Source organism: Vollenhovia emeryi, unplaced genomic scaffold (genome assembly GCF_000949405.1).
Source record: "Vollenhovia emeryi isolate VEMERY1.0 unplaced genomic scaffold, V.emery_V1.0 DF939179.1, whole genome shotgun sequence".
Classification (NCBI taxonomy): Eukaryota; Metazoa; Arthropoda; class Insecta; order Hymenoptera; family Formicidae; genus Vollenhovia; species Vollenhovia emeryi.
The window spans coordinates 637,095-660,884 of NW_011967187.1; the positions used below are offsets into that span (position 1 = coordinate 637,095).

At 44.4% G+C, this 23,790-nt stretch overlaps 2 protein-coding genes across 3 annotated transcripts in view; one reads left to right on the plus strand and one right to left on the minus strand.

Moving 5' to 3' along the window:
- The window catches only part of LOC105563217 (myb-like protein P), a 27,413-nt gene extending 18,583 nt beyond the window's left edge, over positions 1-8,830 (plus strand). The window contains exons 4-8 of one of the 2 annotated variants that reach the window (XM_012014614.1): positions 1,304-1,519; positions 4,390-5,066; positions 5,197-5,390; positions 5,474-5,633; positions 5,994-8,830. In XM_012014614.1, the coding sequence (XP_011870004.1) occupies positions 1,304-1,519; positions 4,390-5,066; positions 5,197-5,390; positions 5,474-5,633; positions 5,994-7,764 (3,018 nt within the window). In that variant the 3' untranslated portion in view covers positions 7,765-8,830. Of the gene's footprint in view, positions 1-1,303; positions 1,520-4,389; positions 5,067-5,190; positions 5,391-5,473; positions 5,634-5,993 lie in introns of both variants that reach the window. The other variant, XM_012014613.1, reaches the window with a different exon arrangement.
- Positions 8,831-8,913: 83 nt separating this feature from the next.
- On the minus strand, positions 8,914-21,007 carry LOC105563221. The gene is made up of 3 exons (XM_012014618.1): positions 20,775-21,007; positions 12,982-13,203; positions 8,914-12,620 (listed from the first exon to the last, which is right to left on the minus strand). Exons 1-3 carry the CDS (start codon positions 20,845-20,847, stop codon positions 12,439-12,441), a joined length of 477 nt encoding a protein of 158 aa, XP_011870008.1. The 5' UTR covers positions 20,848-21,007; the 3' UTR covers positions 8,914-12,438.
- Between the last annotated feature and the right edge of the window lie 2,783 nt (positions 21,008-23,790).

The following is a 23,790-nucleotide window of genomic DNA, read 5'->3' on the forward strand; positions in this document are numbered from 1 at the left end:
GTCAATCAGTGGGTTATCACTAAAAACAATCAATAGTCACTGATTTACAGTTACAAGAATACTACTGAAAATCACAATGATAATACTCTGATTGATTTTTAGAGACTACTAAATAAAATTAAACTAAGTAAATACAACGAAAGATAACTGAAAAAAATTACATGTAATAACAAAAATATTTATGGTGCTAAAATTGGAATAAAATAAAAGTTTTGTTAGGACAAAGAAATCATTTCGTTGAAATTAAGTAGAAGTCTGGTAAGGTCAAAATTCGAAGAAAAGTTTCATTTCAATGAAACTTTTTTCTAGGTGTATATTAAGTGAATCTAATAGAATTTGGCACATGAGTAACTACGTGAATCCTGATATTGCGTCTTCAAGTACGATCAATTTTGCATTATTAAGACCGATGTGTCCTAAATCAATGATCGAGATAATTCTGACGAGTTCAATCTTTCGTATTGTAGACAGGAGTGAAAAAATTCGTGTGCACGTTTCTATCAAAACTATTAAACCAAAATTATACCGGTACCATCCTTATTCGAAATCGCGCGGTCGTGTTGTTCAGGTGGCACGACGTAAGCGAAACATGACCGTCTATCGTCGATCGTTGCAAAACCGACGCCACAGTCACGACGATCGTGTACAAAACGAGTTCTCATTTCGCCAGTGCTTCCTCGCGAACGAGTGGGGAGTCTCGCAAACGCGACACGACATAAATTATCCGGTAATACATCTTAGGAAGCAAGTTAGGGCGCGTTGACCACCGTGATAATACGATAAACATCGGCGCGCCGTGTTCCAAATCACGAGAACACGGCACTGCGTAAACTCCCGCGCCACGTAAATCCGGTTTAGCACTCGCGACTCGTCTGTATTTGCATCTGCGGAGGCGCCGTAGCACTTTGATTAATGTACGCCGGCGTCAAATCAATTAACGTTCAAGCAAACTCACGCGCGACAGGTTCACCTTCGCACACAAACGAGCGAATGTGACATCATCAAATCGAATCCGAGGGCTCATCCCTAATCATTATAGCGCGACGTAGCCGCTCCTTCGAGCGTGAAATAACTTTTCTACAAGATATCGGTCTATCAGACGCGCTTTTCCGTCCACAATACACGGAAACTGTTATTACGGCAAAATCGGTATCGAGGGCTCCGGTTTCCCGCAAGAAATGAAAGCCATTTTACGAGACGCAATGGAATAAAGTAATTTCCAATTTCTCAGATCCTTCGACTCTTCGATGCCACTAATTCGTCGAGCAAAGGGGAGAGACTGCAATTCATTTCGTTTTTCCAGACGACAACGGTCGCGACCGAGACTAACGGAACGACTGGGCACACTTTGACGGGAATTCCACAGATCGATTACATATGGGATCCGAATCTACCGCGCGAGTTAAACGGCTATAATCTCAGTGATTATCCATTCTACAATAGTATACCCGAGGATATCGATTTCAAATGCGACGGCTTGCACGACGGATTCTACGCCAGTGTGCCGCACAAGTGCCAGGTAATTAAAATTTAATGACACATTATAGAAATAATATCTAGTCGAGAAAATAGCAGTGGTTTTTAGAAAGAACAAAAGTAGCGCGAATTTCTACGCCGAACGACGCCCGTTGCGCCGAGCGACATGGCGCAAGCGCCGATTGAAATCCATTTATTAAAACATCGACGCTGCTACGTTTGCAATTTCAACGGGCGATAAGCTGGAATTATCTCTTGGATAAAAAAAGATGCCGATTCCAACGCGGCGGGAGGGAAATCAAGAGTTTGTCGCCTGAACGAATTCTAAAGAAAGATCTGCCAACACGACGATGTTTCCCTCGCCGTAATAAACAGGTGTCAATGATCCGAGAGCGTTGCCTTCTAATTTCTAATGTTGGCGGAAGGCAGCGATCACTATTCGATTCCAGCGATCGGCCGATGGTGTCTGCGAAGGCCTGATTGATAAGTTGACATCTACGCGGGCAAGCACGAACGAAAGCGAGTTCTCGGGCGAGACACGAATGCAAAAAAATGCGTATCGATTCAGCACACTTTTACCAATCATCGCATCGCTGAGAGCGATCGTTTCACCGCAAATCCCGGCATCACGGGTTCGGCATATAAAAACGACCGATTGAGAAATCATCGTTGCAGATTCGTTCGCGTCGTTTGAATGAAACAAAATTACCCGGTCTTGATGTAATTACCATAGGCAGTAAGCAGCAATTATTGCACACTGTGTGCGTATGTACACGTAGGAAGCGCGAGGCGTAATATTTATTGTACAAAATCGAAAAGATCGCGCGCGCCGCAATTTAAATGGTCGCGATTCCAATTTCCGATACATTCACATTCGTATGACGAAAATAGTCGGCGAAGCTAGGCCTCGGTAGACGGGGATGTAATTGGCAATTGCGCGACTAATCGAAAACTTGCAATAAACGTCAGCTACGTAAAGCTACCCAAATATCATCGCGACGGACGATTACACGTGCATACGTTGATGGAACGATCCAAGAGATGCTTTCAAGGAAACGCCAAATAATCGGTCCACCGCGTATCTTTCGCTATCAATTGCAAAAGCAGCAGAGTAGAAATCGATATCGAGAGTGAGAAGACCTTTTGCCCAGGCGCAATAACAAGGTCACCCGTGGAAAGAAGCCGAGGAAGAGGACTTTCGTGGTCCGCTACGCTTCCCGTCCCTGACCGTTCCGCGATTCACGTGCGCTCCTAGAATTGTGAAAGCGATTGCAAAGTAGCCCCCTTCCGACCGGACTCGGCTCGTTTTCTTATCGATCATTTTCGCGGGACCGCGGAGAACGAATGGAGCATTGTCATGCAAATGTAACGAGCCCGGGTTCGTCGGCCGGGACGCGTTCTAAGCGGCGCGTCGTAACAAAAAAAAGGGGGGGGAGGGGACGCCGGGAAGTGACCGCGCGCGGTCGTCCTGTGCGCTTTGCGAAAGATTTGTCGCGGAAGAGAAATTGGGAAATGAGCGGCGATTAATTCGCCACTGTTTTCCTGCGAGGAAATCACTCGCGATTGCTTGGATTATTTTCTAATCTTCCCGGCCTCGGGCGGCATTTACAATTGTAATGATCCTGCTGATCAATGCCTCCGAACGTGATCGATGCAGCGCCGTAACGTTTACGGGGACGATAACGTTCGTAAAGGCCTGCGTCCACGGTGCTAGAACTTGGTCCAAGTTCCAGTTTCGAGAAATGTGTAGCCAATCAACTAGAACTTGGACCAAGTCTAGCGTCGTGAACGCAGGCCTTAACTCGCGGCACCGAGGGTCCCGAGGATCGCATGAAAACGCTCGTCAGGGCGCCTCGAGAGATGCGTTCTGAATAATTCTAACGCTGCTTCTCATGCAAATAACCGCGATTTATTCTCCGCGTTCGGCATAGAGGAGGTCTCGACCGGCCGAACGTTTTGCCGACTTTCCACCGTAAATTCTTCACAGAGTTGAAACTATTGGGGGTCGGAATCTCCGAACGCGCAGCTTTATACGTGATTCATTAAAGTAAATCCCGGCGATAATTTGGCTCGTTATAGCAATTGATTGAGGTTGAAATGTTTGATCGCAGGAAACTAAGAGATCAAGGAGCAAGAATAAACTTTCGATAAAGTTACAATGATTGTAACCGCGCTGAAATTATTCTGCGCTATATAGTATGTGCGTGCGAGGCTCGTTAGACGCACGATTAGATATTCGACGATCGTCTGACATTTGCATGTTGCGAGTTGAGTAAGATTCATGATCTATTATTGGCAGGGATCGGAGTTGGTACTTTTTACGGGGATCTCAGTGAAACGGTGCCGGGCATTTATCGAAAGGATGTGCTCTGAATGATTCTAGATAATTCCCCTAGATAATTCTACGGCGTTTGTGCGTTCCAGATAATACCACGGGCCCTCACACAGACGCGGGTCTTTTTCACTCGCGGCCGTGCCGTAGAATGCACATTTATGCGACTCCGTGCAATTATTCGCACTCGCACACGCGCGGCCGCCGTGTGAAAGTTACGTGGTGGCGTGCGGCGGGATCGCCCGCGTTCGTTCGCGGTGAAAAGTGTGCTGAAATCGTCATGTCGCCGGCGTTTCGTTACCGCGAGAGGGACGGCCGACGTAACGAATCGCGAGCGAGATTCGCGCGGCGGGCGATCGTGAAGAAAACGACCGAGGCCTTCAAAAATCTCGAAAGTCTGTCGCGCGGCGCCGATTTGCCGCCCACTTTCACTCATCGATCGCAATTCGCGATTTCGTAAACGCCCGGCGTCGACGTCCACTCCATATTCTTAATCGTCCTAATCGCAATTAACGCCGCGCTATTCTCTTCTCGATACGGCAAGACATGTCGCGACAATTCTAACGCGTGTCCTCCTCAAGGTCTACCATCACTGTCTCTTCGGCACCCGCTACGACTTCCTGTGCGCCAATTTCACAGCGTTCGACCAGAAGACCTTCATCTGCCACTTCGTCTCCGAGGTAGACTGCGCCAATTCCAAGAAGTACTGGCACAGGAACGACGCCCTTTATCAAGCTGCCACGACCACGACGACTACGACGACTACCGTGGCGCCGGTTACCACGCCGACCAGTCGAGCGGCTGCGCGCGATCGGATTCCACCCAGAAGGAGGCCACCAGCGAGAAGAAGACCCTACGATTACTACGAGGAAGACTATTACGACGATGAGTACGGTCGCCCTCGTGACTTTGCCGGCCGAGACGACTACGAGTACGACGATCGGAAGTACAGGCGGGACCGGGACCGTGAGTTCAGGGACCGGGACCGCGATCGTGACTTCCGGGACAGGGATCCGCCAGCGCGCGGTAGAGACGATAGGGATCGAGACGCCGGTAGGGACAGATACTCGGCAAGGGGAAACAGAAGAGACCCACCCAGGTCGAGGGACCCGCCGGAGGAAGACCCGAGACCTCGGGGAAGGAATCCGGATCAAGGTGCCAGATCTACGTCGAGGGAGGTTGAGGATACAGATACGTACGATAGACGCCCGGAGTCGAGAAACCGGGACACCGATGAACGAAGATACGCCGATAAGAGGTGAGAACACGTTGCTGGCGATCCTATCGAAAATCGCTTCGACGTATCTTACATACGCAACATTTTTAGATCTTACATTGCTTCAACGCTTACGAAACCTGATATTACATTCTGTTTACGCCAGATACAGAGATGATTACGACGATAAGGAACCTGCGGCACCTTCGGCGAGCGCGTCGTCCAATACGGAAGGCCTGGTGAAGCCGGCTGCGCCTAGCAGTTCGGTTTACTCGCGGCCAAGAGCACCGCCGAAGATTAGGCGACCGGTACCACTTTCGGAGCAAGATAGATACGCGTACAAAACCACCCCTGCGCAGCCAACAGGTACGACCTTGTCCGAAAAGATTCTCGGCGTTGCAACTTTGTTGTAAATCGCTCTTTAAAACATAATAAAATTGCGATTAAAGAGGAGCCACGACGGAGGCCGGTAGACCTGGAGGATGACTATTACGATGACGAGTTGGAGGATATCAGACCGAGGAGGCCGCTCAGAAGAAGGCCCTCGTACAGGGATAGAGACAGAGACAGGGACTTCTATGAAACTCGGGACCGGGACCGTCCCCTCAGGTAAGGTAACGTACGCAACACCGATGAAGTTATATACAACCAACTAAACTACTAAACAAGATCATATTCATAAAGGGTATTCGTTAAAGAAAAACTAAATTTGTTATTGTGATTAAAGCAAAATCATAATAAATCACTAATTATACTTCACATTCATTTTAATGATAATATTAAAAAATATATCGTTGACCCACAATTACTGTTATCAAAATTTTCACACGAAATTCTCAAAGTTCTTTGTGACAAAGGTGAAAACAAAGGTGTTGTGAGAATCAATGTTTAATGCGACCATTGAACTTCTCATTAACCATTGGCAAAAATTAATATTACAATTAACGGCAATAATAATTCGTGTTTTAGAACTCGTTATCATCCACCGGAAGAGGTACGGCTCAGGACACATCAGGATCGCTCGAGGGATCGTTACTACGATCGAGACAGGGACCGAAATAGGGATCGGGCCCTCGATCGTGGAAAAGATCGCGGTCCCGAGAGATCCTCGGATCGCGACTCGCGAGGACGGTCGCAAGATTCCGACAGGCAGGAGCGACCGTACTCGCCTCGGCTTCTCGATCGCGAGAGGGACACCGAGCGACCGCGATCCTCTTCGAGATCGAAGGATCTATCGGACGCCACTGAAGTGTCCAGAAGACCCAACTCGTACGATCGAACGACCGAGAAGACTACCACTACCACAACCACCACAACTACGACCACCTGCTTGCCAGAACAGCTTATTCGCAAACCTGAAGAAGACTCTAAAGAGCCGGTGACTGATCGATCGGAAAAGCCATCTTATCCGGAACGACCAGCCAGACCTCCCGCTCAGGCCCAAAGTGGTCGTGTAGTGGACGACACTGAGGATTATCACAGAAATTTGTCGGAGAAATCTCAGAGACCGTCTCAGCAAGTAGATTACCAGGATAGAAACTTGGAAGGTAGAAACGAACAGAATCAGCAGCAGGTCGCGTACCCGGACGAATACTCCTCCGAGTATTACGACGAGCCTCTAGAAGAGCCACCGTCTCCTCCTCCACCTCGAACCACCGTTCGAATCGTGAAAAGGCCTTTCCTACCGTCTCGAGGCGGTAATCCCAATCCGAGGGGATTATCGCCGGTCGGCTCTAAAGCGCCGCATTCGCCGAGAAGAGACGAAGAGACAACGACCGACCACCGAAGCACTTTAAGCGAAAACGAATACAGAGGTTACTACGTGCACGAGGAACAAGAAAACAGTAGGAACGTTAACCATCAGGAGTCACCTCTGAGATCGGACGATAAGCAAACGTACGACGCGTACAAAGCTGTCCAGGGCGACATTCAGAAGAAACAACGCCAGGAAGAGTACGATAGCGCGATAGCCAGACCAGCGCTACGAAAACCGACGGAAAAGACCGAGGAGGAAGTCTCGAGAGGCTCGGAAGATCTGTCCAACTCCTCCAAAGGATATTCTACTCAGAATCAATCGTACGACTCGCGCAACCACCAGACCGAGAATCTGGCGCCCAAATGGATAGAGAATTACTCGAGTGAAAAGCACGCCAATGTCGGCAGCGTGCAGACACCCTCGGGTTCCCCGATCCGCAGCAAGGTGAGACTTCCCTCCGTCGAGACCACGTCGAACATCTACAGCTCGACGTACAGGAACGAGGACATACAGGACCTACCGTCGGGACCGGGCAGTTACAGAGCGAAGCAAAGGCTCAACGAAGTGACGCATCGGCTTCAGGATATCCCCGAGAGCGAATACGACGTTACTCTAAATGACGCCCTGACGCCGACGTTGGTTCAGGAAGCCAATTTGCCGAGCGGATTCGTCCTGCCCCTTCACAGGCAGCTAGGTAGGGACACCGTGCTACAGCCTTCCGAGAACAACTACAAGCTCACCAGGCCGGTCAATCAGCAGCAACAACTGCAGCAGCAGCAGCAGCAGCAACAGCAGCAGCAACAACAACAGCAGCAACAACATCAACATCAACAAAAATCGTTCGTTCCGAGTCCTCAGTTCCTGCCGACGAGCATCAACAATAACGACCGGAGCCGAACGGTGTATTACAGGACGCCGGAGGCTATACAGGTCAGCGGAGCGCAATACAGACAGAGACCATGGCAAGATTACACTGCGTACTAACGAGATATACATCGTTGATACACCGATTACGAGTGTTGCGAGGAAGCGTTTGAGAGATTTCACGAGGCGTACATCTTGCCTCACGAGCGCTAAACGACTAATTTATGCTGCCACCGATCGATTTGAGAAAGACACTTTCATGGAAGAAGAATGCTGCGTTCTTTTATGAAACTGACTTTCCGCGAACGGACCCATCGCGTTCGACCCTGTCGCAATCAGATAATCACTGTCTTTCATTCCAAAGAACGCGCGACGCACCAGTCGCGCCGCTCTGAGGGTAGAAAATAATCTGCGGACGATTCAGTTAGGTGATAATAACGCGCGTGATTTCGAGGCGATATAAATTATTGGAAATTAAGAGATTGGAAAACGGACGAGGGGGGAGATTATTGTCACAAATCGCAAACGTGGCGCTACGCCATGCCTTTGGGAAGGAAACCATATTTTAATACACGCGGAGAACAATGAGATATTAATCGTCATGACAATTATCGAGACTCATTATTATTTACGCGTATTGCGATGAAAAGCAAAGGCAGGATTAATGTTCAATGATAACACCGATCAGAGATAACTCGTTCTGAGATCTTCGCTAGGGAAATTCTGAATGACTACTAGGTCCACTTGAAATGATGCAGCACTACACAGACGCTGCAGCACACGTCACATAACAAACTCGTTTTCTCTGAACTAGCAACGTGATACAATGACCGATCTTAAAACGTGATACCTTGTAATAACAGTTTAATTTGCGGACATTAATGCACGTCGTTCACGTTAATCGAAATCGCCACTGAGGTTTCGGAGGTGCTGAAAAAGTTATCTTCATTTTCCTTAATTATAAACAAACTTGTAAATAATCGTGTAACTTTATATTCTATGCACATACGTTCAAGTTAAATTGCGATTCAAAATATCTGGTCCTTTGAACACAAAAATTATATATGTATATTAAGTTCTATCGCCGAATTCGATAGCTATTACTAGCGGATAAGTCTTCCCGAGCGTATATCTTGTCTTAAAGCTATGTCGATATTTACGTATGACATAAAAGAGTGAGAAAATATACTTACTTGTTCTTCATTGCCCTACTCCACACTTTGATGGCTGTAATATCTGCAAACGTTAGCAGTAACTGAAAATGTTCAGTTGCAGGATTTTTCAACCTTTATTTGTATTTGTACTTTATAGTACGAATGACATGAATTACACAACGGAATACCTGCCATTATAAGAAATTCATAAACATTACACGGTCGAGAAACTCAGTAATCGAATAACTTCGTACTAGAAAGTTTAAAGCGACAATTTTTCTCAAATGACCTTAAATAACGCTGCTACTTACACTGCCTGTTAATGTGCAAAATATATAGGGTGTTTATGAAAAATCTGGAATTGACTTGTCATTAAAGTAATTAAGTTAAATTTACAATAATTTACAATAAATTAACTTAAATTTACTAAATTTACAATTATTTAATTTAATTTAAATCAATTGCAAAAATACACGTTCAACAATTTATTAACAGTATATTACAACCTCGAAATAAAAGTTTTCCTCGAATATATGTCGATATCAATTGTTTTAATTTCAAAAAGTCAATGGAACAAAACGTTTGATCAGACTTTTCAGACACATCCTATATATGAAAAAACAGAAATGTATCGAACATTGGTATCTGCCTATCTGCAATAGGAATATTTACATTGAAACTATTTCATGTTAGATCATTATGCCGAGAAAATCGATCAACAATAAAGATTCAGTCATATACATAAAATACATCATCACAGAGACATGATTGAAAACTTAACGGAGCCACGCATACACAAAATTTGCAATCGTTGTAAACATCTAATTGTCCGGTGGAAAAAAAGGTGGGAAACATGTGAACACAAACCTAGGCAAGAAACCAACAAATATTTTGTTACGACTTTTGTGTAAACGTGGCTGCAATAGTAACAGGGTATTCAGTCAAATTATTTAAATGCACCGACGTAATAACAAATGAGCAGACAGTACTAGCCATACTTTGGATCAATAATGAACGTTTGTTGTCGCTGTATTAAAACTAATGCAATAGCAATTCGCCAGTACCACACTCGCCACTTCTTAGATTTGTACTTGCGAACTCTATAAAAATATCATATCTAAACGGTGATCAAAGTCATTACTATACACTGAATAATTGCTACAATCTTTTCAGGTGCTAATGCATACCATAGATTCTGTACAAAAATGATAGAGTACAAGAATAGGATACGTATATAATATGTATAACTCTCGAAAGCTTACTTTATTAATCTTTTACGAGCCAAAGCCCTCGTCCGTCATAAACGATATACAGCTAAAATATCTTCCAATCACAATTAGATTAAATTATAGGAAGAAATTGTTGCTGGCAAGAGTGTGCAGTCCCGAATAATGAAGAGTATTTACACATTTTATTATGTTACAGAAATATCAAAGAGATTGAAAAGCCTAACAACATTTTGGTATAAATGCGATCACGACCAAATTTCTTCCAATTCAGATAAATATACTAATTTAGATTCCTAAAAATAATTAGGTTTATTTGGTATCCGTTATCAATGAAAAACACAAGAATCACGAAACAGATATTTTGCATGAGAAATTGAGTTAAATAGCAGTAATGTAAAAGATTAATACAAGAAATTTTGTTGCCTGTAAGTCGCAAAAGATATTTACAAGAGGTATTAAATACTTCAATCCAAGCTATTTTGAGTATAGCTTAAATTTAATACTTAATACTTCTTGGAGAGATAAAAAGAAAAGTTGATTATCCTAAAACGGCAATTTAAGACAATTAGAGAAAAAATTCAGTATATCAATCGCATGACTTCATCGAATAGTATTGTAAAAGAGAATAGATCTTATCCACAATAATGACACAACATTTAATATAATTTTCCTAACTTTCAGCTTCCTAAATAGTACAGCGAGGATGATGTTGAAAAAACGATCACCTGATTATTATACACTTATTAATAATAGTAAGATTTACTGACCAGCTTATTAATATCAATGTAAAAAATTATGCTCTCAGTGAATGCTTAGAATTATCATAAACATAGTCCAGTATGTCTCATATTCCTTACAACCATCACATATAAATATAGATTCGGCAACTAGCGTGAGAGTAACAATGCTTTTACGTCCACGATGGATACAGATGGATTAAATTTCATAAGTATACAATTACAATATATACTCATATAATATATTATATGTATATATAATATATATTATATATATCGACTATATATCGAAATTATATCATTTCAATATACGTTAAATATATAATAAAAATATCTAATTGTGGCGGCCTACGGCAGCCACAGGGCACCGATAGGTGGCGAGGCGCGTGGGCGACAAACCTGCAGTCAAGATTTGGGCAACTCTAGGATAAAAGGAGGACCCCCGCGAATTTTAATCAGATCTCTCGTATTAATCTATCCAATTTTATTGCAATTTTATCCCATGGTGGAAATACATAAGGTGTGCTCTTGCGCATCGTTTTGAACAGCCAATGAGAAGTTGCTCCCAACGGTGTCCATATTGTGGCGGTTAAATCAAATCGAGCGTTCTATAAGCAGTTATAAAGTCATATATCTAGTGCATTTATTGTGTGGAAATATAAAGAGCAAAGAGTAATATGTATTTTATACGTTTTCGCGCAACGATTATTTTTTAATTTCAGTTTCCATATATATTTATTGACAAAGTATATTTTTTAAATGTAGGAGTCTGGTGTCCATTCTATGGGTTGCTATAGCAACCCATAAATATAGACAATATAGACACCGTTGCAGATTCCCAGGTATCGATATATCGACTTAAAATGGAGACGCTTGGGAGCTGCGCAGAACCGGACGAAAATTGGTATCGGTAACGAGCACTTATGTATTTCCACCATGTTTTATCCTATCTACGTAGAAGTATTCCCGTTTTCCTTTATTCTCCCTGGAGAATAAACAAGAGGAAAACGCAAATACTTCTACGTAGATAGGATAAAATTGCAATAAAATTGGATAGATTAATACGAGAGATCTGATTAAAATTCGCGGGGGTCCTCCTTTTATCCTAGAGTTGCCCAAATCTTGACTGCAGGTTTGTCGCCCACGCGCCTCGCCACCTATCGGTAGCGCCGCGAACTACCGTACTCCGCGGTGTTCAGGCGCGTGCCTTACGGCGCGGCGCCCTGTGGCTGCCGTAGGCCGCCACAATTAGATATTTTTATTATATATTTAACGTATATTGAAATGATATAATTTCGATATATAGTCGATATATAATATATTATATGAGTATACATTGTATTAAATGTAAAAGCATAATTACTCGGGCAAGTGCATCTTTACATTTGGCCTCTTAATTCATTTTCGTCCCTCGCTTCTCCTAACACCTGTACTTCCCTGCTGATACCCGCACGGAATTGCACAGTGACGATTCCCAAGGGAATCAAACAAGCGTCGCCGACCGAATATATATATATGTGCATGTATTCCCACGTCACAAGACCGCTACAGCCTCGAATTACATACGTTCTATCGGCAGACAAGCATACATCGCACCTAGTTCAAGTTCGATCACGTTTGGTACACGCGGCCTGTGCGTCCCTACAAATTCTCCCTCGCATTCTACTTATCATTTTACGCTATCGGTGGGTCGTCGTCGTCGTCATCGTCTCTCGTCACTATGACATTGCCGTACCGATTGTGACGGTACTGCCGAAATCGTTGTAGCCATTTGTACCGTCTCGCGCCGAAGTACAGTAGTACACCGACTACTATGAGGAAGGTGGGTATTAGCAGACCGGCGGCCACGGAGCTACCTGGGATCAAAGTGATTGACGATTTAGTCGCCAACTTTTGGCGTCAACTATCTGCTAGTTCTTAACTTGGATGGCTCGGTCTTATTCTTCCGCCATTTCCTTGTCATATCAGCGAATGAATAATAATTAAGTTAAACCGTGCGTTATCTAATCGTGAAAAACGCTTATAGACGCGCGACCGACCGCACATTGCCCGCGAGACGTTTTCCGAAATATATCGTGAAAAAGCGATAGGCGCGACGTTATCTAAATCCCAAGCGTCAGTTAAAAGAACAGACGTCCCTAATCTTTCCACCGTCAAATCTACGATGAAGAGCAAGCACAAACATTCAATGGCGCAATATTCCCAGCGTGCACGTACCTCCTGACTCGGACCTCTGCTCTGGCTTGAGGGTGGTAACGTCGACGGTCGCCGTCGTGGATGTGATTTTAATACACTCGCCGTGAGCAAAATAAAAATCTCGTTGGCAGTCGCAGAACTGCTGGCCGTCGCTGCCCTGGTAGCACCTCTGATTCTTGCCGCACTGCTCGCTGAGGTCCGAGGTGTTGCACGTCCTCTTCGCGTGCGGTTTGTCATCGCTCTCTGAAAAGAATCGCCATCAATGCTTTAAGAGAGCGAATGAATCGCCAGGTCGATCCAGCGTCCAGCGGCCTGCATTCAGTCAGCTCGCAATCCAAACCCAAACCGCCTCACGTTGCAGCCGTACTTACGCGTCGGACGAATTGAAAATCGAATACTTCTTCGCGACACATAACGAAAGAACATTTGTGTGAAACGTTTGTGAAAAATTGCGAGACCTCTCAAGACCCATTACATTTATCATTTCGTACGAGTTTTATATTTCACGATGTACGTAACACAGAGGTGATTTTAAAGCGGCTCGGGAAATAAGTGTTCGCTGGAAAATCCACGAAAAAACATCATAGAAGGATAATTTTCTGATCAATGTAGCACGAGTCGTTACTCTCAAGTTGCACGCAAGAAGCTTCAATAAAGCTTCAACGCGTTAATCTGGTCGACTGAAAACATTCTTGTCAATACTCGCATTGTTCGCTGGGATAATAAAGAGATTCGCTTCGCTCGTTCGCCGTTGAAGTATTGCTGGCAAAATAATGCTAACTCAATTCATCAAAACGACAAGAATAATGTTTAAATACCACAAAATTACGACAGATCAGATAACGTTTGCGTTCCACGTAATTGCGACAATTTTTCGCGATAGCGAATGAAGAGGAAAAAATTGCCCTCCGAGATATTCTGAAAAGATTGATCGTTTTATCTAATAAAACAAAACAAAACGCTTACTGAAAACGCGATAAAATCTTACAAATAAATCTTGCAGCGGATAAAGAGCTCGCGCAAATTACGTACGATTCGAAAGCTTTGTTCGAGACTGCCTGTGTAATCTCGAGAAGATAAATTGTCAAGACAATGCGACATGCACGCCACACGTATGAATCGATGATCATCGCGTGAATGCGAGTCTTAATCGAACGCGCTGCGTTTCTTATCCGTCTCGTTATCGCCGGCCAACGTTTCATTATCTCATCCAAAGCAGAAGACACAAAGGGACACGAGGATGAATGGCATTTTCGTAGCATCGAGCCCGCGTGACGCATGATTGGCTGAATCAGTTAATAGAGATGAATTCGTTTTATCAACAGCATATACGGGGAGTTAACCGCACTGAGGTTGAATCAAGCGTATTATGGGGCTCGGTTTTTATTAAAACGGCTGGCGTTGTGCGCTAATCCTATATAACGTCGTCCCGCGTGATTTCTCCCCGTTGAAATATCGACGTGAAAACGCGCGAAAATGTACACGTCATTACGCAAATTGCCGCGACTAAAGAGTAAAGGCCCGGACACGCGAAACAAATTAAGCTAAGTAAAACTTAAGGCTTGAGGGGAAACGAGCCAATGACTGTCGGGAACGTCAAGCAGCCATTTTGAAACTTAAGCAATGCCAAAAATTCCGATTGGTTTAAGTTTCGCTGCTTGAGGCTTTCGTGTGTTCGGGCCTTAACGCGAATTTTACGTCGAGGGGAGAAAAACACAAGGTTTCTCGCGCGCCAAGATTTTACACTCGCGAGTAAAATTAGCATTACGCATCTCCGGCTTGTAAAAATTATCGTAAACTTTACAATGCCGCCACAAATGTTCCGTCGGCCCCGGATCGTAGAGCGCGCCGAGTATAATCAGGCGTAATTCAGACCGGCAAATTCGCCGTCGTTGGCGTAGAGTTTCAACGGTTTCAGGCTTTCGGGATATCGTATTCGATTCATTTATTGCATTCCGGTGGAGTCGCGGCGCACAATACGGATCACTTTTCCGCGATAACGTCGTAAAATCGGATCGTTCGAGTGAACAAAGAGTCCGTTCATCTCGCTTTCATGAAGTCTCGCAGCGGGCGATCCGCGCCGTTAAAGCGTGCCGGAATCGGAGGGGAATTCCATTCAAAGAGAACATTCCTACCGTGGGTTAAGATTACACGCGGATTATGTAACTGTCTTCTTCTCGATAACTTAGGATCCGGAAGCGACATCGGAAGAGAATGAGGGGCATAATCGCCGCGAACAAACGCTCGTCGAAGCAGTCCCGAATTATCCGAACAGCCGGGTCTACAGTGTGCCCTTTGCGTCCGCAAACATTCTATTTTACAGCCAATAAATACGTAAAAAAAATAAATTAGATACGTAATTTAAATATATTACAAAATTTAAGCAAGTTGCCAAATGGTGCATCGTACAATCGTACATTGTCGATGCATTTTTGACGCGCATCGATTTGCTTATGCAAAATAGAACGTTTCTTGTCGCAAAAAGCACATTGCAGATTAGGCCTTACGGATCCCGAACAGCGGCGTAAAATCTTGATGCGCTTATTAGACTCGGAGTTTGAAAGATAAATGAGAACGTCGCGCGTTAAGGGACGTAAGGAACGCGTCGTTAAATTTACAGAAAGGAGAATTCGAACTGATACGTTGCCGAGATCCCGTACGAAGGAATGAAAGACAGCTGCCAGTGTCTTGAATTATTGAAAAACATCGCGATCAACGGAGCATTCCTGATAACAACGACGCGGAACCGATGCAATTCCGCAAGCCTCGCGCAGGAGATATGGAAACGTATCGACTTGCTGCTATCGCTATCGCGTGGCTCTTAAATAATGTCGTTGATACACGGCGAAAGAATATGCTAAGAATACGCAAAAGAGCGAGCGCGCAGAGTCCCCCGATGCAGATTCAATATTCTCGGAGTGAAAACGCGCGTTACGACGATACCCATAAAACTAAATGTTACTCGAAAAGAAAGCTACGGGAATACTCCTTGCGTGTCTTCGCGCAATTCCGCGTCGACTATCCAATTTCGTCCGACCGAGTTTCGCCGCGTAAACGCGAATCCACCCAAGGATTTCACGTGGACGCGTAACACGGTATCCCTCGCGGACTCGTCTCGTTTATTATGTACGAGCCGTGAATAACCCCACGTAGGACGGCCAAGTCTTCACTTGGGATTACCCGAAGCGTATTTCATTCGTCGAATATCCCTTTTACGGAAATTGGTTGGGGAAGAAGGTGGGAAAAGAGATACTATACGGGAGAAAGGCGTCAAAAAAACCGATACGCCGAAGGTAGAGGAGAGTCCCCTGTTACGAGATACGCTCCTAATATGAGACAGCGGAGTTTCTGCCTAAATTTAGGCGTTATTTGTCGGCCCTCCGTGAATTTATTGCCCTTGGAGTGAAATCTGTTCGGTGGAAAATTCACCGTTAGATCGTGCGCGTAATCGTTGCGAAAAAAAAAGATTTGCGAAATTGAATCGTATCTCATAATAGGGGACCTTTCTCTACTTGAACCGAGGGGTAAACCGCTGAGGGTATTGTAGTGTACAGATTTCGGGCATTGCTACACGAAGAAGTTTCTTTGAAAATTTACCCTGAGAAACGTGTAATCGCGGGACAACATGGCATTTAGAAGAACTTTATGAGAGTTTTTCGCGAGGGGTAAACCGCTGAGGGCATTGTGGTGTACAGATTTGCGGCATTACTGGGCACTACTAGGCATTTTTGGGCATTAGTTTGGGCATTAAGCCTTGCATTATAAAGATACAATAAGATAAAATAAGATAAAACAAGATAAATAAGATAATAAGATAAAGTACTGTCCACCGGGCATTAGAGAGCATCGGTGAACATGAATTTGGTCAGCGGTTTACCCCTCGACTCGAACCTATTTTGGACACTCGACTGCGTTTTCTCGTTATTAACGCTCCGTATATTGTTCCGTTATCGCGCACGAATGCACGGACGCGGCCGGCCACGTGCGGTACACGTGTAAGTCAAATAAACGAACGCGCGCAATGAAAGTCGGAGCGGATCGTAGGCGGTGGAAATCGCGCGTTTCCTCGCCCACCGAGGATGCCGAGGTGCGTTCCGGAACGCGCGCGCCCGCACCGATATATTCGCCGGTTTTCTTTTCAACGAATTCTCAAGCGAGCGCGCGCTTATATAACCTTCCGGTTATTTAAATTAACGCGGACTCGTTGGACACGATGTGGCGTGCGTGAGCCAGTAACATCGTCGAGCTGTCTCGTTTTCGAGACGCGGGCCGACGGGTACGACCGACGCGGATGTACGATCAATAAATACAGACGGCGGATAAAACGTTAAACGTCGACGCCGATCGCGGCGAACCCGTGCAATCGCGTGGCCGACGAACCGTCGTGGCTTTGCCGGAAAATCTCTAACGTGGTCGAGAAAGAAAAATTGTAATTTTCCAAGATAAACCGACACTCGCCCGCCGACGAGTCACCGGTAAACCGCATCGTGGTGTACAGATTTGCGGCATTATTGGGCATTACTGGGCAGTTCTTGGGCATTAGGCTTTGCTGGGGCATTAGATAAAGATAAAATAAGATAAAGTAACATTTAGATTCTTTTTAACGTGATAAACCTACTGCTTACTACCATCGAATTGATGAACTAATTTCATTCGATTTTGATGCGTTATTATTGTAGTTTTCCGAGGGGTAAACCGCTGATGGCATTGTGGTGTACAGATTTGCGGCATTACTGGACATTACTGGGCGTTTTTTGGGCATTATTTTGGGCATTAGGCCTTGCTAGGACATTATAAAGACAAAATAACAGAAAATAAAACAAACAAGACTAAGGCCCGGTTTCACCAAACGTCGCTTAACTTTAATCTTAGTTTAATGTTTGTCTCGTTCTAAAGTAACAGTTGGAAAGAGACAAAGAGCGAATTAAACTAAGCTTAAAGTTAAGCGACGTTGGTGAAACCAGGCCTAAGTAATGCCCACTGGGCATTAGTGGGCATTGGTGTGCATGATTTTGGTCAGCGGTTTACCCGTCGCCTTCTCCCGATGACAGATTCAACGAAACGTTGGCGGCAACGAAACGAAAAAATACCATCCGCCAAGCAGAAAATTTCGCGAGAAACGATGACACGATAACGCACGACAAACGTATCGTTGTACGTGTCGTCTGTATGAAACGTACACAGGAGATAAAAACTATCCGGCACGCATTAGTTGGCAATCAAAAAGAGCAATGCAGTTCAATATCGCAATAAACTGACGCGGCGCTAATTGCGTCACGGTCCGATTTCTACCCCGCAGCTATCGGCGATTATGTCACGCAATGAAAAAAAGGGGGCAAGTATATTGGTGTGGATGTGCCGCTCGAAAATGCGCAACGAGATTAAAAAAAATCCGTGTATTACCGCAAATGAATTCGTCGCGCACGCTTCGTAATTATCGCGAGGAGTCCTCGCGCTAATAAGCGCTTCAAATTCGCTTTCGTAACAGCCTGGACGCAACGTAAAAATGCGAGAGACGATAAATCAGCGAGCGCGATGCGAAGAAAGATATACTTCAACAAAGATCGAGACGCGAGACGTGCAATCTATTTGGTATTCGATCAACAGAAAGAAGAAGGGAGCAATGCGAAGCGAGATGTAGGTATATTCGTTCGTTATTTCAATGCACTTTTATCTGCAAAACTGCGTACACTGTACTGAAATTTCAAGTAAAATTACAAGTATATTAAATATTGGAATCGTCTACTAAAGGAGAACATTTTTGCGACTTTTCGCAATTCTTCATCAAATATCAATTATTTGCGCAACAAGAGTGAAAAAGACAATTTTTGTAAAAGTACATGAATTTATATTTTTATCGTGGCTCTTTTTACGGCTCTCTTTTATCTGCAAAATTGCGTACACTGTACGGAAATTTCAAGTAAAATTACAACTATTAAAGTGAGTAATATTGGGATCGTCTACTGAAGAAGTACATTTGGATTTTTGCCATTTTTCGTAATTCTCCATCAAATGTCAATTATTTACGCAACAAGAGTAAAAAGAAGACAATTTCTGTAAAAGCAAGTGAATTGCTATTTTCATCGTTAATAGTGTAACTGTCGCGTTCGTTATTTATATCGCTTTTTCACGGTGCAGACAGAGAAATTCGCGCGAATGGAATTTCCTTCGATACCGAGTTTTATTTTCCTGTCCTCTCGGAGCAGCTCCATATTTTTTTTAAACACAATCCTCGGCAGCATTGTCGCGTCGATTATTTGCATTTTTATCGTATCGCGCGTACCGTCGACAGATTGCAAAGCGCGATATTGCTAAATTATCGCCGTCCGTACTTCCCGCAATTATACGAAGCGCATTAAAGAAGCGTCTCGCGCGTAAAAGCTACACGTAATTATAATATTAGGTCATCTCACAACAGTATTGCGGTTTCTTGGAGATACCCTAGAGGCGAAACGAAAAGTATGACATTTTAACGTCCAAAGTATATTTTCCATTATACACGGAGAGAACTTTCTCTTAAGGTTTTATCCTGAGAATCGTGTGATCGTGGAACAACACGACATCTCGAAGAGCATTATGAGAGTTTTTGAAATTTTACCATACATTTCACTAGTGAAATGCAGAGGAAAGTCCCTTATTATGAGATAGGCTCCTAATACGAGACAGCGGGGTTTGTGCTAAATTAATTGGCATCGTCCGTTGGTTCCACCATAAATTTATTGCCCGTGGAGTGAAATCTGTCTAATGGAAAATGCACTGTTAGATCGTGCGCGTGATCGTTGCGAAAAAACGTTTGTGAAATTGAAAAAGACCTTCCTCTATACTTACTAATAAAATATAACGATAAAATTTCCAAAAGTCATAAAATTCTTCAAAACGCCGTGTTGTCCCACGATTATAAAATTTTCCGGATAAATTGTAAAGGGAAATTCTCTCCGTGTGTGTGCACGCAACTTCTTCCCATCTTAAATCTTCGCTACTCCGGGGATAAGAATCTTTCGGTTTCGAGTTAGAGAATAGACCGAGTTGCCTTTTCTACCGTTCTATTCAGGAGACGACGAGGTATAAGAATAATTTGCCGCGTTGAGAAAAAGAATGCACGCGCAAAAATAAATTATTAGTCGAGCCAAAAGATCCAGCTCGCGCGCGTACGGACGTTTCCGTTGCTTTCGTTATTTATATACAACGGTCGAGTTTCTTATCATTGTGAGAGTAACATTGAAAAATATGGATAACACGTCGGCAGCTATCGATACTTCTCGTGTGCAGGGAGGGGGGAGAGGGAAGGAAGGCATTTCCGCCGCTTCGTTTTCGGCTTTGGACCGTCGGAAACGCGAGAACGAGAGGCGCACGAGAGGCGCGTCACACACGTGTTCCGGACGATTCCGCGTAGCGGCCGAGGGTGCCCGCTCGTCCCTCGGGCCCAGCGATTTCGCCAGGGAACGACGGAGACGGCGGGGACCGAGAGGCACGGCGAAAGAAAGACAGAGAGGGAGCGAGAAAGAGCGGAAGAAGACCATTGTGGCTTGTAAGCTGGGGTAACTGCGGGCTTCGGACGAACCAATTTCGCGGCCGCTCGAGCTTTAATTTACCAGCCAGACAGCAGGCCTGGCACGACACACACGCACACACCACACAAAACACACACACGCACAAAACTCTCCCCCCCCCCCTCTCTCTCTCTCTCTCTCTCTCTCTCGCTCTCTCTCTCTCTCTCTCTCGCGCTCTCGCACTCTCTCTCGCTCTCTCTTTCTCTCTCTGTTCCGCCGCCACACAATGTGTACGCGAGAATAAAATCCAACGTGCGTACTCACCTGCGCGGCCGAGCGTCGGCAGAACGGCGAGAGTCGCCACGATGAGGTAGCAGAAAACGTCGCTGCTCCGCATCTTTCCCTCGGCTCGCACGCCCGTCGTCCACCTTGTTGCGCGCCGTCAACCCGCCCGCAAGCCGCGATCACATAATAATAAACGTACGCGTCGGTTATTCAAAGGTCGCCCGCTCCGCACGCTCGCGCGTCTCGCCCTCTCTGTCGCACTCTCGCTCCCGTCGCGTCGTCGCCGCCGTGTGTGTGCCGTCGTCCCGTCGCCCGCCGTCGGTCGACCGCCGCCGGGTAAGCGTCCACACGGGTCCGCGGGCCTCGCCGGTTCAACGCTCAACGGACGCGCGTCAGCCGGCGGCGCATCACAACGTACGTCGGCCGGCCGCCACCGCTTTTGACAGATAAATGCCACGCCGCGCGCCGCGCTCCGCCTTCAATCATCTGTTATTAAGCGACCATTTGCAATTATCGAAGCCAATTGGAGCCCGTCGAGAGGTCGCCGCCGCGCGCGACTCTCGAGACTCCTCGATATCTCGCCGGCCGGCGCCGACTCGCCATTTTGCGGGAATTTCGAAACGGTGAGACTCGAGCAGCAACGGGGAAAACGCAAAAGTGAGCTAACGTTACGTGACTAGTGCGCACTGAGTGCACACTAAGGCCTGTTTATAGTCCATTTTTCTAGTTAACTTTGTCTTAAATACATACTCGAAGAGTATGAAATATTTTCCCAGAATTGTTACGCTTTTCGAAAATATTGAGAACGTCCGCTTCTTTTCTTAGAATTTTTCATACATGTGAATATTCTGAGATATAAATGTTTCAAATTATAGAATGAGAAATTTCAGAATATTTCAGAATTCGTACGTATCAAAAGTCCTAGAAAAGATATAAATTTTCTCGGTACTTTTGAAAAGTGTTCCAATTTGTATTAAAAAATCTCAACGTTTTTGTAAAAAATTATAAAACATTTCCACCAGAGAATAGTACAATGTTATTTATTCGACGTTTGAGAATCATCACAGCTTGAGATTCCTCTTTTCTTTTTCATATTTAATTAAAAAAAAATTATCAATCAATGTACCGCGTAATTATTTGTCCGATCCATGGACGTGGTTTACGTTTATGTTTTCGTTATTATAGTCGCAGAGAGAACATTTTAGTTTAGATTTTCGTTTCCTTTTTGAAATTTGCAAACGTGCGAAAAATGAAATCCCGTTGTGCGTGCGGTTTACAGAAACAACGAGAAAAATATCTCCTTTCACAGATAAGTAGCCTAAAAACTAATTTTTCGAATAAAAATAATTTTTTGTATAAACATGATTTGCAAATACCGTAGCATTATTCGTAAAAGGTTAAACGGTCTCGTTTCTAAAACTAGAACAACGAAAATGGTCCATATCCAGCTATTAAAGTTGTCCACGTATCACAACAAGCTATTAAAGTTGTCCACGTATGAAATGCGACCACATTTTAGCCTAACCCCACCACTGATTTAAGCAGGAGTTGAGTCTCCTGGGGCCCGATTCTCGAAATCATTCGAAGAAGAACCGTATACGAACATTTTGCTCTGACAGAAAAATTGAAAGTCGATTGGTTAAAGCCACGCGAATAGCCAATCAACGCGTTTTCGCTCGGCTGATTCCAGTGCCTTACGACCATTCTCATTTTTTGGAACTATTCCGCTACACCCATTTTCAAGCACTGCCGATAAAGTCTCCACTTGGTGCGTGTCCGCGCTACGCCCATTTTTCAAGCGGGTAATGCAGTGCTCAATTTTGGTTGTGTTCCGTGCTGCATGCATGAAATGTCGGAACACGAAAGAGTTATATTACGAGACACGGTAGTGCCTCGCGCCAAGTATAAGCCATAAAATTTTATCGGAATATAGCTAGAACCGCGCGCGCGAGACCGACCGTGTAGTTTACGCGAGTACGCGAGTTGTTTTTCATACCGCGAGCGAGCGAGAATCCCGATCCTCAAGCCTTTTTCGCTTGCTGTTATTCTCATCTCCCTCGCTCCTATTACTGTTTCATTCGCTTTTATAACGACTGTTTTAAGATATATCTACATGCTTAGAAGATTATCTATCAAATTATCACGTTTAATATTTTTAATATACATCAAGTATATCAACAGCAATTGTATTAAAACCAATTATATAATTTATCAAACTTATTTTCGATTAATTGCGTTATTTAGTAGGGCTGGTAATTTGCACGGCTTTATTTTGCACAAGTAGCAAATAATATAAAAATGTAAAACACTCACCTTACGATTGCTCTGCCGTTGCCTCGATGCCTCCTCCTCCTCTCAGATTTCCTTGTTGCACTCACACACACTCACTCGCGAAAATCCACGATCGCGCGAAATTTCGGGCACTCCCGTACGCGATGTGAATTACCGCGAAACGCACGAAATATTATTTAACAGATATCGCGTGACTTTCTGTCATACAAATTACTCAAGCTAACAACTTGCACTTTCGATTCGAAAGAATGGATAAATCACTTTTGAATTGGCGATATAAAACGCAACGCGAGCATCGAAAGTATAATCTGCGACAAAGTACCACCGTTTACATTCATATTTCAGTGTCGTGAAATATGTATGTATACGTTGATAAAGAGCCGTCGCCTCGACAACAATTCGTTTCTCATTACAAGTTGTAGACACTTAATAATTAACCGAGGAACGTTACTTGTTACTGATAAAGGTGTGCAAATCAATAGCGTTTTATCCCTTCATTCATCGCGATCGAGTCTTGGAAACCGATAACGCAAAAGTAATAACACGCACGGAGCGACTCTCGCCACTGCTTGCCGGCTCGACGTTCAGCGAGCGAGTGATAGTGCGGCGACCTTCACGTAAACAAAGGCCCGCGTAACGTCGCACGATACCCGCGCGACAAGAAAAACAACATACGTAGAGAGTTCGTTGTCCTATCTACGCAATTGAAAATTCTATACATAATATTTCAAATTACTCTGTTCAGTAACTGCGGTAATTATTT

Bases quoted from the DNA above. Each gene is read 5' to 3' on its own strand.
- LOC105563221 (XM_012014618.1), bottom strand. From the start codon at position 20,847: ATGCGGAGCAGCGACGTTTTCTGCTACCTCATCGTGGCGACTCTCGCC. The intron at 13,204-20,774 runs GTGAGTACGCAC...GATTCTTTTCAG, and splicing joins GCCGACGCTCGGCCGCGCAG to AGAGCGATGACAAACCGCAC. The intron at 12,621-12,981 runs GTACGTGCACGC...CTTTGATCCCAG, and splicing joins GCAGAGGTCCGAGTCAGGAG to GTAGCTCCGTGGCCGCCGGT.